General features: G+C 38.8%; 1 protein-coding gene across 1 annotated transcript in view; it reads right to left on the bottom strand.

Moving 5' to 3' along the window:
• Positions 1 to 19,296, bottom strand: part of LOC148644514 (neural-cadherin) — a 96,692-nt gene that overhangs the window by 12,405 nt on the left and 64,991 nt on the right. The window contains exons 21-28 of the mRNA XM_088613630.1: positions 17,913 to 18,139; positions 13,899 to 14,176; positions 7,749 to 7,963; positions 4,861 to 4,988; positions 4,207 to 4,334; positions 3,998 to 4,121; positions 2,729 to 2,909; positions 1,983 to 2,149 (exon numbers count right to left, since the gene is read on the bottom strand). Of these exons, the coding sequence (XP_088469756.1) occupies positions 1,983 to 2,149; positions 2,729 to 2,909; positions 3,998 to 4,121; positions 4,207 to 4,334; positions 4,861 to 4,988; positions 7,749 to 7,963; positions 13,899 to 14,176; positions 17,913 to 18,139 (1,448 nt within the window). The remainder of the gene's footprint in view (positions 1 to 1,982; positions 2,150 to 2,728; positions 2,910 to 3,997; positions 4,122 to 4,206; positions 4,335 to 4,860; positions 4,989 to 7,748; positions 7,964 to 13,898; positions 14,177 to 17,912; positions 18,140 to 19,296) is intronic.

A 19,296-nucleotide genomic window follows, 5' to 3' on the forward strand; every position in this document is an offset into this window, starting at 1 on the left:
GGGGAAAAATAAACAAAAGGCATAATGAACTTCACAGATCCAGTTAGTGATTTACTTACGCAGCTTAGTAGACTTTTAATTAGATGACAACAAGTATTTAGAATTATACAGAGGTTTTCATCACAACTAAGGATCCTAAGGTATATGGAGGAAAAGAGGTTGAAAGAAATTAGATGTGTCTGATGTGCACAGGTGTTATAATTGCTATATCTTTATTGTTTTTTGGTTAAAAAAAAGATATGTGGTGGCACAGCCACCTCACAGTTCTGGTTTATGGCTTTGCTTCTGACTTTTTGGAGTTAGCAACTTTTCCAGAGAACCATGCCTGTAAATGAAATAAACAATGGCCTAAAAACAATGTAACATATTGAAATATAATAATCGTGGGTTTTTTTAGTAACAGTTGACAAGAATAATATTTTGGCCCTCTAACCTAAAAGAGTAATTTTATTTTAGAACTGACAGCCTGCTTTTTACCAACACAGGGAAAACTGTATTGGCGCACTGGCTATCACCGGTAAATCACAAAGCCTTCATTTCAATTTCAAAAAACCAAGAAGTCCCACCGAGCATAATTTGTAATGCCAGGTTTAATTTATTTATTTGCCAGAAAAAAGATTAATAGAGATGAGCTCCAATTTTTCACGTTAAATTGTGTCAGGCTAGGAAACATTATTCCTAGGTGATAACTTCCCCCTTAGAACTGCTTCAAATGCATGAGAAAACGCATGTTAACAAATATAACATGATGAGCTAAAGGTTGTTTTTCTAATGAGCTTGTTCTGAAAACATTTATTTCAAGGCTTTGTTGAAACCTGTTAATTATTTTTCTCATTATTGGCCCTTTACAATGCTACAAATAGGTATCAAACAGATGCCTTTTTCCTAATTAAAATATTAAACTGGGTGTAAACTTCTCTTAATTATGGCAAAATATTTAAATAGCTTTCCCCAGAACAGATGTAACCTATTCCAAGTAAAACAACCAAATACAATATTATTGTACAGCATAAAGGATCATCATAAATCAGCATAAATGACATTTGCCATTGTTTCTCACAGGACGAGACTTAAAGATGAAAAGTCATTTTTCAAAATTCAAGTATTCATAAAAAGCAAACTCTAACAGATCCACTATAGCTCCTGTTCCTGGTTTCTGCTCAAGTATTAACATACCAAATTTCAAGGCAAACTATTTATAATATGTCTTACTGGGTTTTGTAAACACCTCGGTACACATTGTGCTCAATAATATAATCAATTTAAACTCTTATTTAAACTATACATTTACAGTATGTCTCAAACCTTTCATGTGGAAGATAATGTGCTTCACTTAAGACTTCCTCAGCAGGAAATGGGAAATTATCAGTGTATAGATTTATAAGCCATTAGACGTGTAAAGGAAATATAAATCAATGTTTTCTGCTCATTGCATACTGCAGTGAGAAACTGGAAAAAGAAAAAGAACAGAAATTATTAAAAGGATTGAAAACCTATGGGATATCATTTCGGGATATTGAAATTGTGGATTTTGTCTGAATAAAAAAGGACTTTTTTCACAGAAGATAAAGTGGATTGTACAGAAATGGGAAAATAAATGTGCACTGAGACCAGTGGCTATTTACAGATTCTTGTCGAGGACTATTGGCAAGATGTTCGCTCTCTGAAATGACTGTAAATGAGGGTGCAGTGGGAATGTTATAATTGAGTGTTACTTTACATTCATCTTAAAATATTTAAATGCCGATGGTTATGCAAATGCATGTCTTTTTTCTATTCATCTTTAAGAAACTTCACATATGCTTCAAGGATGCAATGTGTATGTAGCAAGCTGCAGAAAGATTCTATGCTTTTAACAGAAAAAAAAATGTTCCCTCCCCCCAGAAGCAAAAAAAATATAAACACATTGACAGAGCTGCAACACCAAAGGAATCTAAACATATTCATTTGAGAAGTTATGTGCAATGCAAAAGCTGCCCCACCTCCAGTCTCAGGTACTCGTTCTGCTCCTTGGAGGTGAAGCTGATGATGGAGCTGCTGTGCTTCCTCGTTCTCACCAGCACCTGGACCTGGGTCTTCCTCGCAGGCAGTGGAGCAGGCAGCTGGTAATGGATGTAGCTTCTACCATCAAAGGAAAACTCTGGCACCTCTGGGATGTAAAAACAGAATCCTCTCTTGTGATAAACTACCAGTTTCCCGTCGAGATGATGCACTTGCACAGGAGAGCTGTTTTCTCCTCAGAGGTGCAGTACAACCTCTACTGAAGGCTCACAGTGGGACATTGTTGTCTTGGCTTCCCTCATCTTCATCAGGAGCTGCAAGACGTGATCCTGTTAGACTGGTACCTGAGTGCTCTCCCCCGATGAGATGCTTTCTCCCTGATTTATGATTTACTCCCAGTGCTGCTGGCTATTTGCTTCCCATGATTTTTCTTTATCTGACGCAATTGTTACAGCACTGCCGGAATATGACAAAAAATGCTAGCCGCTGCCCCACATAGCGCAAGTCCCTCATAGATCACCCGAGCCAGGTTGAGCATCGCTTTCCACAGAACAGCTCTTGCTTCTCTTCAAACATATTAATGATACACGGCTGTTATGACTTGTGTACCGCGATCACTAGAACAAAGCAGCTATTGCAGCAATTTATTTATTGTTTGCCACCAAGCAAACGATATGGAGCTTCCTGTTTCTTATGCCTTTAAGAGCAGCTGGTTCCGGTCTCTTACCCTTTTCACACTGGTGCCCACTGAACCCCGGTAAACACTGGCAGCTGAAGGAGCCCCATTCGCCATGGCACAGGCCCCGCGGTCCACAAGACGGGTGGCCCATGTTCACACAGTTACTGTCCGTCATCAAGCAGCCAGGCGAGCTGTTGAAAGACTCTGCTGGAGAGCCTAGGTCATAGTACTGCAAAAAAAAAAATACAGTGGAGTGTTATCTTTATTTAAAAAAAAACACCTGTATGCACAGTACCTTTATTTTCTCTGTACCCTTTCATTCTCCTCTCAGAATTCTCTTCAAAACTGACAATCACAGTCTACACATAACTGAAGATGATCACATATCAATGACCCATGTCCCTATAATTCTCGGCAAGTGTCCCGTTTCATCCAGTGAAAGCTGGTTGCATGCACTACTGAGCTTCTGAAAGCACAATGACAAGAATCAGAAGGAGAGGTCGCAATTACACCGCGAAGTGAATCAACCTTAGTGAACACTTCTCTCCTGATTGTAAGAATAGTAATACAAGTGGGATCAGAGATCTGGAGATGCCTGCTATTTAAATCACTACGTGGTTTTGCTATTTCACACACTATACAGCCTTCCCCCTGTTTCAATTTGAAGAATGCACTAGCCATACAAAATGGAATAAAAGTGCCCACTATTATTGTAAACCTTTTAAAGAAGTACAAATCCATCGCTCATTGAAAACTTTCGACTCAACCGCCACATGTCCAGCGGTGAATCCAAGAATGAATGGAAACAAATGGATGGAGTGGGTGTGAGCAAATTTACTTCAATTCTTTATGAGCAGGCACACATCCTAAAGCATAAGCAATCTCCATTGTAAGGCAGGATTACATCATTGCCATCTCTCATCTTTGGTAGAATGCTTTTGAAATATTGAAGCATATTTTGTCAGATGAGTGGGAAGATGTGGCTTGAAAAGAAGAATCGACTTCCTAGCTGGCAGAGGGGCAGTATTTAAGCATGAGAGAACATGCTAAAATTTTTAGCATCCTCACTAATGTCTATGTGCTCTGCTCTACTCTACAGTTGTACCCATAAATATTACATTGTTTTACATTACTGCCATTCTTAACACCGAGTGCATGTTAAGCATGAGAATAAGGTTTTACTGTTGAATACCTTTAGTACTCTAATGTGATGTAATGGAGGTTCGTTTGTAAAAGTGTATGATTTCTTACTGCGTGAACAAACATTCATCGTACTCAGTCGTTACTTCACAGCTGAGTACTACGGCTAGTCTGTACCTTGCTGTCCACGACCAAATTTCGGATGCAGCCGGTGAAGTGCTTGTTCTGTAGCTGAGGATAGCTGTAGGGCAGCTTCTCATTAACACCTCCAAGCTGTAAAACCTGAGTCATATTCAGATGCCTGGATGGGGGGGCAACAAACACAGTTTCAGATTTAGCATTTTAAAAGGGTCCTGCTCATCAAGGGCTGTTCAGAGAGGAGGTACCTGTCCAAGTTTGGAGTCACCCCTGCAACTTCACAGGAGGAGTGGTCCTCGGAGGACAGCCAGTTCCCCAGCCCCTCCACTTCCATGACTGCTGCACTACTGCATCGATCCAGAGTGAAGCGCACCTCCTGCATTATAAAACAGCAGGACCGTGAATGCAGGCAACAACAGGCTTTTTCAAACAGTCAGGGCTGTTCTGATATACAGTATATTCAGCTACAGTGCACCATTTCTAAAGCATCATACGAAACGTATCACTTTCATCTAGCCATGTACACAAAGACAGACTGTAAAGGTGTAATTGGAAGATCAGAATGAGCTGTGTATAATGCTAAAGCAGATGTAATAACATGCAAGCCCTGAAATACTACAGCCATATATTTCAATCAGTCGTCAACAGCTGGTTGTAGTCCGTAGTGTGACCGGTGAAACTTTCAGTGCATGCCATGACCTTCATTAATCAAGCAACGTAACTTTATTCTAAAGATTATTCTAAAGAACGAATTATAAAACGACAGCACTAAAGAGCTTGCTACATGAATAGGCAGGTCTGAGGTGGTCCAAAATAGCGTAAGCTTTCTTGCACTCAATTCCACCACCTGCTACAGCTGGCAGCTGTCGGAAAGCCAGTGAAAATGTTTTTGAATCACCCACCTTGCTATTGCTTTTCACATCCAGACGATGCCACCTTCTGTCTGCTACGTTGACATTGCCTGGCAACTGCAGAACCAAAGTGCCTGAGCCATGGTTTATTTTCAAGGTTGGCGTGCCATTTATGAGCTCTGAAGTGAACATAAATAATTTTAAATGTTTAAACAGGTTCGAGGTCATACTAGATAACAGCTAATTAAATTATGTGCCGTAGAATGGAACTACAATGATGCCTTCAGAAAGCCTAATAGGAATACCAAGTAATTGAATGGGTACCCAGTCTTTTTCCTCATCAACCTTTATGTTAGAAGTGAAGAAACTAATTAAATTTTCTGATGAGCGCCACTCCATTTCTAACCCTTCAAAAATAATATATTTCTTAATGAGAACATCTTTCAGTGCTACAGCGGCTTTTGAGCCATTGCTTTTACGACAAATTACAGAAATGTGAATTTTAATTAGCTCTCGCCCTTTCGCACCGCGAGAAAGCAGAACCTTCAGAACACACTTATTCAGCTTCAAGTATATTATAAAGCATATATATAGCATATTATAAAGGTAGTCGCAACCACAAACAGCTGTTTCATCCATAGTGTGGCATAGTTAACTTTGATACAGTTATGTTATGTCAAATATATATTATACACAAACTGTACTGTATTTCAATGAAATTAAAAAAGATGGAATTCATGGAAAATTACTTTCATATCTGGAAAAAATGTTCACGTAAAGATCACCCAGCATTCATGTTTGAGGTTAAAAGCCTTTACAGTTTAGCTGACATATATCACAAACTCAGTGTAAATGTTAGACATAAGGTTTAACATTAACAAGCCATGAAGAAGGAGAGCATCACCACTGGGACTGTAGAACTGGGGGTTTTGGGACACTTTCTTCTTGACATGACATTTAAGCAAAAGAAAAACCCATGAAAGCAAAAATGCCTGAAAGCAGACTGGCTGTTGACAAAGCAAGGAAACGGATAGCAGCGCTCTCTCTAATTGAGATTAATCATGATACGATGTGTCATAAAATGCACGGAGGCTGCAGCTGAAACTCATCACAGACTGCCTATGACTTTCTTCAGTAGGACTGGGTTTTATGTATTAGTATTTTAATGTGCTTTGACAAGAGCAAACTTGAAGAGCAGTAAGATTTCAACATGGATCTGCTTTTCATCATTTTTTTTTTTGAGGCTGCACCACAATTGGTTTGTTCACTCTTTAGCTATCTTCCATTTTTGGCATTAATTAAGATTAATTCCTATATTAAGATAGGGCACAGCTGTGACTGGCTACGTTTGTTTTCCTGTTTTCTAATTAGAAGACACAGCCTTGGAATTTAAATTTCCAAGGGTTTTGACAGAAATACATTATATCATGAGTAGTTTGCAGTACAGAAGCCACTCATGGTCATCACCGAGTCAGTGTTTAAAGTAAATTGTCGCCTGGCTGCCTCCGGTGAAGGCCGCGAGTTCAGTCCATGAAGGGAACTTCCCAGTGGCATTAACCATTGGTAGCATTATTACATTAAAATGTGGTAAACTAAAAATCCAAACGTGACATCTCCTCTGATGTTATCTAATAATCAGGTCACAAGTCAAAATAGTGGCACATCACAAAGCATAAAGAAAGCTTAAGAACATAAGGTTACAAAGAGGAAGGGGACATTCAATTCATCTTACTGTAGGTAGGATCTCATCTAGTCAGGGTATGAACTTCCAACGGCATGGCTGAGTAGTTTGTTCCAGACCCCCACAACCCTTTGTGCAAAGTAATGCCTCCTTTTCACAGTTTTAAAAGCACTCCCTTAATTTCCACTTGTGCACCACATGTGTTACAGTATGTATCGCTACCCCCTTGTTACATGTGGACAAGTGTGGAGTGTTACATGTGATATCTGCCAGGTTTTTACCCAGTCTTGAAATTTGTTTAAATCTATGTAGAATTTCCTTTGCAGCTTCTATAAGGTTTTCTAATCCTCCTATTTAGTATCCTCTGTGTATTTATAATTAACTATATCCAAATCTAGATCATTGACATAAACTAGAAAAGAACATTGGTCGAAATTCAGGTAACCTAATCCCTTAACCTGTTAAAATATTAGATCGCTAAATCTTTCAAAGGATGCATGTATTCATGTGTGTTTATTCTTGAATTCTGTAGCTCTGCCATGTGACTGGTGGTACTGAAATCCCTTTATGTAATTATAGCCATTTTATGGGAAGCTGTGTTTTCTATTGACTTCACCTCTGCCTTCAGATTATCTCCATCTTCCACTCTCACTGTGTTTATTCAGCCCAAGCTATGGCAGAACTGTGTTACAAAGAGTCTTCTAACACCATCAGCTGAGCATGACTGATTCAATAACACAGCAAGAGGACATGCTTGAAGATCGATTAGGGATAGTGTTAAATCCCATACACTGTCTGCATCATGAAAAAAAAATCAGGAAATATCCTGTAACTCTATTTTGCAGCAAATAGCAGAGAAGTCAATAAAGAAACTGTTTTTTTCTGAGCTCACAAAAATACATCTCTGCTGCAGCAGTCTTTTCATTTTTTTAATCTCTTTTTCAAAAGCGGAAAGAAAATGCTGCAAAATTCATTGTAAATTGAGATAGATCACATTCTAGGCTCACCCATGTTTTTACACAGTAAATGCTATATTTTATCTTAATGTAAAAGGAGAAAGTTCAAATAATACTGCATAATGAAATACACTTACACTTTTTATATCAGAAAATAGATTTCAAAATTATTATTTTAGCTTCTTTAAGAATTTTAAACATTTCACTTAAAAATACCAAACCAAAAGGAATGTATTTTCTGTAAGAACCATTTGCTGATAAAAGGTAAGAGATGCCTTTTTGTTCTTCCTGAAATACTGTACCTATTGCCATGAAGTCTTCAGGGTCCCATGGCTGGAGCTCTGTCACAGGCCCACTGTACATGAGCAGCCCATCTGCGACCTCAGTAATAAACTCCAGGGAGAGATGGCTCTCATAACAGGGCCTTGTGGGTGGAAACCAGGCATAGCCATCACCATGGAAACTGTGCTTGGTTTGTTGGCACTCCGGGCCTTCAAACTGCGGAGGGCATTGACATCTAAAAAAAAGCAATTTAACAAATGACTATACATGCATCTCATACACTGGTTGGTATAAAAGTGTCATCCATAGGTAAGGACTTAAAGATATACAATTTTAATTGGGTGGGAAGAGAAGAATATGAATTTTGTGTCCACACACCACCTCACTTTTCCTTTCGGCATGCAGTTTGTTTCCAGGGTTCACACAGCATCAAACGCAGCTCTTCTTCTGACTCTAAATGGTACAGTATCCTACAGTATGACGATGCTCTGCTTCATTCAGTATCAGATTTCTAAAGACCTGTTACTCCCTGCACCCAGGGATACTGTGAGCACCAGCCCAATAATTCATATTGAAGCTAGCAGCACATTGTCATCCAGAGCTCTTTGGTAGTTCCAGTGCTCCTTCTAGCAAGTGCTTTAATTTGCAACAGATCAGTGGGAAAAATATGTATACATGTCCCCCAGCGACAACGACTTCAGTACTTTCCCCTCCTCTGTCCAAACAACAACAAATTTGAGTGCACACAATCTGTGGCAGATCCCTTAAACATCACTTAAATCACTTTAAATGTGTGCTGATCATATATTCTAACTGCCCGATCTACATACATTTCAGATACACATCCCCAGATATATAGACTATTGGTATAGTTAGATTGATTAGTAAATTGGTTTTACCTCAATTAACCTCAGTTCTAATTTGTGCGCTGTTGAATGCTGTCTTATTTGATGTGTTTGCATTATGTATTGCAAATATCCATCCTGTTCAGTTGCTGAAATGTCAACTACAGCTATTGGAGTCCGTTTACTGTTGAAAGATGTGGAAATTACTGGAAACATCTCTGGCAATTGGTGTGTTACTAGAAACAATGTCTTTTTAATCACAGAAATCAATATCAAATCGCCCCTTCCTAGACAAAGTACTCCAGAGTATCCCAACTACAAAACCATTTGGTGAGAAACAAGCTCCTTTAACCTTTTCAATCAAGCTTCAGACAGTTCCATAGTAATGAAACAACCCTGGAGAAGGCGACTAAGGATCTCATGGCTTGAGTTTCATGCTCATTGTTTATCCTTGTTCTGGTGGACCTTAAGCGCTACTTTTGATGCTCTTAATCATGCACACCTCCTACGTCACTTAGATGGTGTCATCTCTGACATTGCTGTAAGTTGGTCTGGTTCTTGCCTTTCTGATCACACCAAATAAAAACAATATAATAAACAGCATCTGTCAACTCTGTGATTTCTGGTGTCTCACAAGGCTCAGTCTAGGTCATCTCCTATACAGCACCTATACTGAAGTTACCACTTCGCCAGATAACAATTTCACCATAGTATTAACTTCCACTGTTAATTCAATCCAATATTCTGGTGTTACTACTCTTACAGGCTGCTTGTCGAATACTAAAACCTAGACTGAACAAACTGTTTGGAGCTCAACCTTGACAAGACTGATGTGAAGTTTCTGGGGCTACATCATAAAATGCCTTTAGCATGGACATCGATAACTTGTAGACTGGATCATCTAACCAGGTGTTGTTCTCAACCTCAGTTTATCATTTAAAACTCATGTCAGATATATTACAACACTGATTTGCTTCACCTGCATAATTTATGACCCACTGTGTCACAAACAGATGCTCAAATGCTATATCATTTACTACAGACTGAACTACTGTAAAACACAAGTAAAGATTTATTCCATGCTGAAAAGCAGAAAGAAGAATCGCAACATTTTGGCTGTTGAGCCTTTCTGAGTGTGGAATTAACCTTCACTTGTTCCTTTGCAGTGAAATCTGATCCAGCTCCACACTCAAACCCCTTTTGTAATACACTGCTTGCTGGTGCCTCTTGGCACACTACAGTACAAACAGTCTTCAATATGTTCACACCTCAGTAGCTAGAATCCTACCCATATCCAAGCTCCACATGAATACCACTCGTGTTCTAGCCTGCCTGGCATGACCCCAGGCTCACATACTATGCACATACAGATGCAGCCATTCAAAGTATGGGGCACAGACACGTACTATTATTAATACTATTAGTAATATCTTCGGTAAAGGCTTTGATGCATAAAATATTTCTGCATAATTAAAATATTTCTGGTAAAGGTAGGTTGTGTACTTTTGTCCAACTGAGCAATCTTGCTTTCTTAAAATATACCAACTTTTTAATGACTGATGATTAACATGCTGTAATACACAGTTTAAATTTAAAAGCTCAAATGCTGTACATGAGAGGTTAAGCTTTATTGTCTCCTCCTGGTGGTTTTAGAAGGTGATTCCAGATACTTTCCGGCATGACGTCAAATGACGCGCTATACCGCGTGATACTGCGTTTTCATGAGACACGCCCACCGCGATGTACCGCAAAATACCTCACGCGTTTTGAATGGCTGCATCTGTACTATAGGAGTGATTTAAGAATCCTTCTGACCTACTGTACAAAGCACTAAGCAGTCAAGCCCCTTTCTACCAAAAAGACTTGCTTAACTATTACTTTTCATTACAACAGCTGCACTCTTTAAGTTCTGGCTTGCTGTGTGAGACTATAACATACAGAAATACACCTAAACTGTGGATGGTTCTGTACAAGCCTCTCTGCTAACATCCATCTCCAGTCATTTTAAATCGCACTTGTTCAGGCTAGGGTTTCATAACTTTCAATGCATTTTGTTTCTGTCCTATTGGTGTCCTTCCACCACTGCTTTGTGGACGTTATCTCCACTGATGTTTTAATAGAATAAAGGTGCTACATAGAATTATTGTTAATAATCAGACAATCAAACAACAAAGAACTCAGTTCAAAAAGAAGAACTCAGTATAACAATAAAAATGACTTGTTGAGGCTTAATGATAAATCACCCATAAAAAAAGCGAACATACAAAAGAAAGATTAAAATGATTCACAATAAAAGGCTTGTGAGTTTTTAGGTCAAAAATGAGGGTTTTGTGACTGCATCCATTTTTAAAAAGAACACTTGTCCTTTTTAAATCTCTACTAGAATGTATTCAATACTGTAACACCTTTTTGGAGAGATTCTTATCGGGCCTTTGTTATTTTATTGAGGATTTCTGATTCACAACAGTGCTGGAGAGACTGCAGCCACTTATTTTACGACTCTTATTACTTTTTCATGTCTGATCAGATCTTGAAGGTCACAAGATCAGCACAGTGTCTTATTGTGAAGCCATTGTTTGAAATTATCCTTCATTCAGTGCTTTTCTATTCCCTTTGCCTTTCAGCCTGAGCAGCTGTAGGAGAAGAGATTTATTAGATACTGTATAACAATGTCAAATATGTAGCACTGCAGTGAAAGCCTGTCACAGCTCTTTGCGAAGGAACAGGAAAAATGGAATGGGCTGCAGTCTCAGTCGATTTATAATCCAGGTTGTGGAAATTGAAATGACAATACACTCACAATTATATTGAAAGGCTACCGTAGGTGTGTGCATTACCTGTACTCCTTCATTACATTATAAATGACAATAATAACCCTGAACAAGCATTCCAAACCCCCAAATATAAACACTTAACATCAAAAAGCAGCAGTTTCTTGAGCTCAGACGTGCTTTGTTAACACTCTAGTCACACTGGAGACAAGCCTGTAATCAAAAACCAGCAGCATCTTGGGACAATAAATAATGGAACCCCAAAACTGCCTCTGTTCTCTCGCTTGCGTAAAAGCATAAAAGGAAACCAAACGGATTGAAGGCAGCTGTTGCTGACAAAGGGAGGCTAGGCAGGTACTGTAGATCATTTCCATATCCAAGCCACATCAGATCAGCGCTCATTCCTGTTACCATGGTGCTCTGCAAACAAGAGAGAGTCCCCCTGCAGCCTGGATAGGACACCTGTCCCATCACAGGGATTACCCCCAGCACTGCTGGGCCCCACTTGTACAGCTACTGTAGGTGGACTGTAGCAACCAGGGCAGATCACCTCATGAAAGGGTACAACAGAAGGTACTTGAACCTACAACCAACCTGTCATATGGCTAGATTTACCCACTAACCATAAACCCTAGCCCACCCCCAAAAAGGGAATCCATACATTAAACAAGGCTCCATGGCCAAAACGTTGTGGTTCACACCTGAAGAAGGCTCCACGGCCGAAATGTTGTTCTTTCTTCTTTTTTTCAGCATGGAATAAACCTATTACTTGTTCCTTTGCAGCCTACTGTACGCATGCTGACGCAGCTACCCACCTGAATTAAACAAATATGCTGCATCTCTATAGACTATCTTATAGCAGGCAAGAAAGTTTTAGAGAACATCAACATGATGCTTGTGGTAAAGATTCGATGACTATATCCGCCTATCCATTTTTCAACCACTTCACCCAAGTCAGGGACACATAGGAGCTGGAGTCGGGACTGTGATATTTCTCTCCTTATTTTCAGTGCTCAGTTGCTCGCTGTTCCCCTTCTCTCTGTTGTTCAGAATCGTTCAGTTAATGGGTGATCTGAGACAAGTTACAATTTTCTCAAAGCACCTTGCATTATGAGACGCCTGAGTGTGCTACAGCGCATTATGCAGCTTTTTTTCTTTTACATATTCAGTGTTCTACCCATGAAGTGGTCATTTAAAAAAATATTTTGTTTTTAAGTTTCAAAAGTTAGTGTTAAAAAATGCTTAAATTGCTTCACATTCCAACCATGTGCAGAGATGATCATTTCTTGTGTCCTGATCAGAAAAGTATCTAAATAGTTTAAAGTATTATAAAATTATTTAATTGCTCAAAGCTAAAACTGTATTTAGTCGATGTTACCCATGGCGTTTATTCCTCTGCATTTTGTGATGCGTTCACACTGCTACTGGTTTGACCCAGTCGAGGACATCTGCCCCAGTCAACTGAACAAAAAACTTTGGACAAACACAGAACTTGACATTTGGTCTGTACCATAATCCCTAAATCTGAAACTAGACATTGGTCTAGTCTAGTTTCCATTAATCAGCAACATGGGGGCTGACTTGTGTCTTAAAAACACATTGTTTGGAATCAGGTTACCTTCCAGAGGTTCTGCATTACATGAAAGACTCATACACAGTGGAAAGTGGACAGAATAATAGAAGATATGTAAAATAAGTAAACGTAAAAAATATCCAGTTAAAAGATGAATTACTCATGGTCAATTGCTTATCATTGTCTTCTAAGTAAATTTTAATCGCCTGTGTTTTAAAACTCCCTACACATTCAGCTGTTCTCTCTGTTGCTGTTGGTGACACAACAGAGAGAACAACCTTTATGCCTATTAATCCAGAAAACATTTATTACCTGGTAGTGTTACACACAAAAATAATTTTGAAAGCTTGTGTAAATTTTATCTGTACTCTGTTAAGTAAACAAGCTTTTTTTTTAGCACCCAGCAAATTTTTATGCTTTCATTTTAACACTCCTGTAGGAAATTAAAAGGATAATGCACCAAAATGACTTGAGAGATGTGTTTGTATATACAGTACAGTATAGTTCTAATAATATTGTCTGATAATTTATCCTCCATTTCAATAATCCTTGAGTCTGTCAGGTTGGGGAATGAACAACCAATACTGTTGTGGATTTGATGGAATTGCTTTGCATCCAATTTAGAAGACATCTGAAAGGAGGGCCAAATACGTGAAATATTTCGAGTATTCATTGTGTACAACAAAGCATAAAAACATGTATTGTGAAAAAGGATTAAACCTTTTCTGAAACGAAACAAAACAAAACAAAAAAGCATCTGCATGTAAGATAGTAATGGTTATTGAAAAATAATCCTGTTAATTCACAACCTGAGCCCGAGTGAAGAACGATACAAGAGAGACGTAGTACAGAATGATACATTAAAAGAAAACTAGGGCTGCTATTTTCGCAGGGGAATATTAGAAATATCAGGTCCTATTTGCATAGTCGTTCACGGTGAATAAACACACCGCACTTGTGCTGAACCTGGAGAAGGCTCACCTGTATCCGGTCTGGCTGTCCATGCAAACTCCGCCATTGTGGCAGGGGTTGCGGGGGTAAGATGCGCACACCTGGTGCACGTGCTCCCGGCTGCTGCAGGTGCACGCCGCCGTGACCACCACCGTCACCGACACCAGGGCCGTACTGCTGGAATCCACTACCGTGGGCGTGTCGCTGATGGTCAGGTGGTTAGTACAGCCCGCACTCCCTGCGCAGTCCGTGTCGGTGCACTCGTCCACGTGCACTTGGCTGATATTCACCTGGAGCGCCGACTGCAGCTGGGGCGGGGGCAACCGGAGAAGAGAATTATCAGGCGGCATGTCGAATTACAAATAAAACCACAGAGCAGCGGCAGCCTTTATTACAAACAGGATTTAAACTAAGCCCACAGCACAGAAAAAAGCAAAAAAGAACATCTGAGAGCCGCTGCTTATGAAATATCTCCTTTCTGGAGCATTAGCATAACACAATCCTGGCTGGCCCCATTACCGAAAGAAGCTTGTTGCTGTCACCTTGATATGCAAAGGAGCAAGGTGACCAGTCCACAGGAGAACAGGGGGGAAATAAAGTTGAAAGTTTTCTGGGTCTCAGCACAACTGTGGCTTGACAAGAAGAGTTAAAAAGAGACATTTTTAATTCAGTAGACCTTGTAGTTTATAATACCAAATATATCAAATTTAGAATGACATGAAATATAATATATCCTAGGCTTCCATCTGTATATTGAGTGTGTATATATTGTATATAAAGTGTAATTTACCATTCCTTCCATAATGCAGGGACCTAGTGAACAGGCTTGAAACTCTGGCTGTCTTGTGAAGATAGTTGCTTTCATCAAGTGATGAAAGCAACTTGTTAAATTCACAGTTTCGGATCCAGATTAAGCCACAATGAAATTTACACATTAAAAGAAAATAAATCAACCATCGCAGAAGGATGTGGTCAAAAGGCTAGGCAATTTCAAAGTAATTATTTCAGAGCACATTTCAATGGTTACTCTGACAGTTTTGGTGCCTTTTTTTTCCCTGAAAAAGACCTGAACACTATCTAGTGTATTTCCAGTGCTCCAATATTCCTCTAAAGGAACTACACACAGAGGAGCATCATTTTCATCTAAATGTCTTTTCCAGCACAACAAACTCTTTTACAAAATGGGCCTCATCTCTATGAATAGACCGATTTTGGACAGAACTTCACAAAGTATAAAAACTAGAGAGATTATGAGAAATTGTCTATGTGTGTCATTGTGCTGTAGGCTGCCGGTCAGTGGTCTTCTTCCATCTCCAAAGCCCTAGGCAGGCTGAACACATTGAAACACAGTTGCTAATACCTCTGGCCTATTCCATCTTGTCTTATCTGCCCATCTGTGTGCATTTTGTTTTCCCATTCAATAGCCCCGATGCTGTAGAGTCCTCTCATTTTCCTGCCCAAGGACAAGTGAACATGCTGCATGGCGTTACTGTTAGCATGATACTGCCCCTTTGTTGATCGCTGAGGCTAAAAGACAGTGACAGTGCAAAGCAGGGTGGCTTCTATGTCAGGGGAGGGGTTCCCTGTGGTCAGTGGGAGCCCCGTTAGTGCCCAGTACCAGACAAGCAGATTTGCCCTGAGCGGCTACATTTAGAAAAACATATGTGAACAGCCCTGACAGACTCTGCAGCCCTATTCTACGCGCCAGATTAATGTGTAAATTAGTTTATGAAAAGGTAGTGTGTATTCTTTTCTTCGAGGTTAAACACTGAAAATCAAATTCCTCACTGCGTCGCCTCCCTCACCATTCTTCCTGCTCCTGACACATTAGCAGCTACCTTCCTGAACAGATGATTCAGGACATTTTGCATTCGCATTGTCTTGGAACTCCAGGAAATTGGGAAGCAAGGAGAAGATACCAAGCTATACTAGCAGTGATAATAATGGCTTAGTTCTTGCACAGCTTTTAGGTTTTACATAAACAGCCTTAAAATACCCAAAGGCTTGAATTATATACCCAGTGCTATTGGAAATTGCAGCAAGTCATTTCACTAGTTTATTCCCAGAGCTATTTAAAGAAGGAAATCAGATAGTGGATTTTAGTGTATATTTTTATATTTTGGAAATCCCAGAGGAAAGACTTTTGGCTAAATCAGCTTTTTCTATCATTCCCATATTAATGTTTGCACATTTTAGTACCAATATCCAGTTTAAATAGACAATCCTCACATGAACAGGGGATTAAAAACCCTCAAGATAAAGAAGGCTTTTTTTAATAAAGAGTTCTGTTTGATTTTCTTTAAACAGGTTTTTATTTAATGTCCAGTGCTATTGGAATGGAATGCTTTAAAAAACTACATTCATATTGCAATGGAAAAAAGTTAATCTTTTGGGAAATAAATTAATGATGGATACAAACAGGTCTTTTCTCTGTATTGATATTCTCTGAGCACCTTTAATTAAGGTTGATCAAAGCAATTAATCTCTTTGTATTTATTCCAAACAGTTAAAGCAGTTTTGCTGAAAAAAATCTATAAGAATTCTATAATAAAAACTAACCTGTCCTCAAAGAGAAGGAGATTGTGAAACGATATCAGACTATGATATACTCTACAACCTTAGAATTAAAAAACATTAAAAAACAAAGGAATCAGAAGTACAATTTCCAGTTCACAAAAATACCTCTCTTACAGCCATCAGACCTCTCTTAATATAGTTTACATTAACTGTAATATAAAATTCAAAGCAAGTATAATCACATTTATTGATTGGTTTTAGTATTGTCCCTTTTCTGCTAAATATAGTGAGAACTGACAGTCAAAAACTTAAAAGCTAAAATCAGAAAATACCTAAAAAAAAGGTGCAAATCCTTGACAGTCAAAGGCACACAAGATAAAAAGTGACATCTCACAGCTACTGGGAAGTGCTACATTTAATTTATTTTTTTTCATTAAAAAATGTAACAGTTCAAAAATACTTCAAGCTTCATGTTTATTTTCAAACCGAGTTTTACTTAATGCCCTAGGCTCAGTTACTACTTTAATCTTATACTTTTTCTTTCCGTATGCCTTAATTGACACTGCTAAGCTATGCCACAACAAACTTTCCCCAGGTTTAAAATGCTGTCTGGATATTTTTAGTGCACTCTTTTTGTGTCTCTTTTTTTGCCTTTAACATTTCACATAGAGCAGGCAAGGTGTCCGCTGAGATTTCATGTCATCTGCAGAAGCCACAACCCCCTCTCCCAGCTCAACTCCGGTGCTCTCAGTGTGCTCAAAGACAGAGCAGGACTGCAGAGCAGAGGGACCTCAGCAGTACAAGGGTTCAGTGCACAGCGTGAGCCATTATTCACAGAAGGGTGCTGCTCACAGTTTGGAACATCAGGGCCGATTCATTCTCCGAACCAACATCTCACGCCCTAGTTTGCATGACCAGGAGGATACCCCTACAAACCAAGGCTTGCAATGTGCACAACAAAACCAAGTTAGGCAAAAGAACACAAAAATCACCTTGAGTGCCAGGAATAGAACACAGTTTCAGACCCTGACATTATTCCATCTCTATTTTAGTACCCATATTGACATGAACGACAAAAAGAGACAGAATGGTGCAGGCGCTCAATGAATGCTGTACAGAACATTTTGAATGGCTTTTAAATTTGGAATTAAATTTAAATTCAGAATCCAATACCTACCAAACTTAAGCCAATTCTGGAGCCATTACTAAAGAAACTGTTTTGTCATTTTTACATTCTAGTCATATGATATTACAAGATTTCTTCTAATAAAGGTGTAAAGGAAGTGGCATAAAATACTGATGAAAGGATCTGAATTATCCTTAAAGAATAACTAAAGCAGTGTTTGACTTTAACTCACTCCCATAAGGAGACGCCATAATTTTCTGTAGCTAATTTGCATGTGTGTGCATGAGAAATGGAAGCTGGAAAATGATCATACAATATAAGCCTCACGTTTTCACTTGCATACTGGGCCAGCTTAAGAGGTGTTAGGGGGTTTGAAAGATGAAGTATTGAGAAAACAATACCTTCTGTTTGTAAGCTGCAACATATCCATGCAGCTTTTCTGGTCTCAGGTAGGTAGAACCATGCACAGAGAACCTCACATCCATCATTCTTTCTTTCACATTTATCAAGCTGAAGACGTTGACGTTATCGGGGTTCACCGACAATATGTCCGCCAACAGCCCCTTGAAAGTCTCATATCGACTCTTCCCATCTGCTCCTTTGTGAACAAACTCCTTGGCTGTGATATCTGTATAACAAGGCAGACAGATCTTCATTTTTATAGTTGCCATTCATTTAGGAAATGTTAATCGCAAAACTTTTTACAGGAAGTGTCTTGACTGCTGTAATTATGATTCTAAGGAACTAATTGTATAGCAATCAAGCAAAGAAAAAATATGGGCTTGCACAGATGAAAGTAATTGGGATTTTATGATGTGCACATAGTTAAGGCCAAAAACATTTTTAGTATAATATGGAATTAAAAGATGACATTATTGTATGCGAAGAGCACAAGAGCACTGCTATGTAGTGCTGTAGACAAGTATTTGACAGTTGGATAAGGTTAAGTAGGAGGAGTGAGAAATATTGTTTGGAGGAGAGTTTTTGCATGTTTTTTCCCTGTGTTTTTAAATAGTATGATTATTCCACCTACACAATAAGTGAAAGTCATTTGTTAAATTAAAAATAGTTTTGTGATTGTTAAGAATTGTAAGAACCAGAAAATATGAATATGTGTGAAGAAATTCTTCTCCTCTCTTACCAAACAAATCTGTTTATTTTTTTGCATTGTTCCCCCACAAAGTGATTAATTGCCACAAATTCTCACAACTGCTCTTCTGCTTTAACTCAGTTTTCTCCATCAACATCATTCCTACCCCCTCGAAGGAAACACAATCCAAATAATCACATAATTTTTCATGCAGCTACAAGCACTTGAGTAAGAGACTCTCTTTACTGTTCACTGTGGGCATAATAGGGCTGGAAAGACTGCAAAGCCTATGGGTTAAAACTAAGCTCCTCTGCTTCTGAAGTGAAACCTAAAAGAATAGGGCTTTGTGAAAGTATCCTTTTATTATTAATACTATCCATTTTACAAGTTTCTTCTACTTTTTCAGGCAGACATTTTTATGGCACTAAGAGAAGAAAAAGGTACAGTAATATGATAGGAGAATTTTACAGGATCAAAAGTCTGTCCCAGAGTTTCTGAAATGATCCCGCAAATAGGACACATGACCTATTATCTGGAGTGTGTCTTATCAAACTCATTCAGAAAATTCATTTACATTTTTTAATGATTAAGTCACAGATTCAGACTACTAAGGTACTGTGAATGCTAATCAGAACTTAAAACCCATGTCAATGCAGGGAATTAAATCTTCAGAAAAAAAACCCTGAAGTTTGAGC

The sequence above is a fragment of the Lepisosteus platostomus genome, chromosome 20 (assembly GCF_059453375.1).
Source record: "Lepisosteus platostomus isolate fLepPlt1 chromosome 20, fLepPlt1.hap1, whole genome shotgun sequence".
Classification (NCBI taxonomy): domain Eukaryota; kingdom Metazoa; phylum Chordata; class Actinopteri; order Semionotiformes; family Lepisosteidae; genus Lepisosteus; species Lepisosteus platostomus.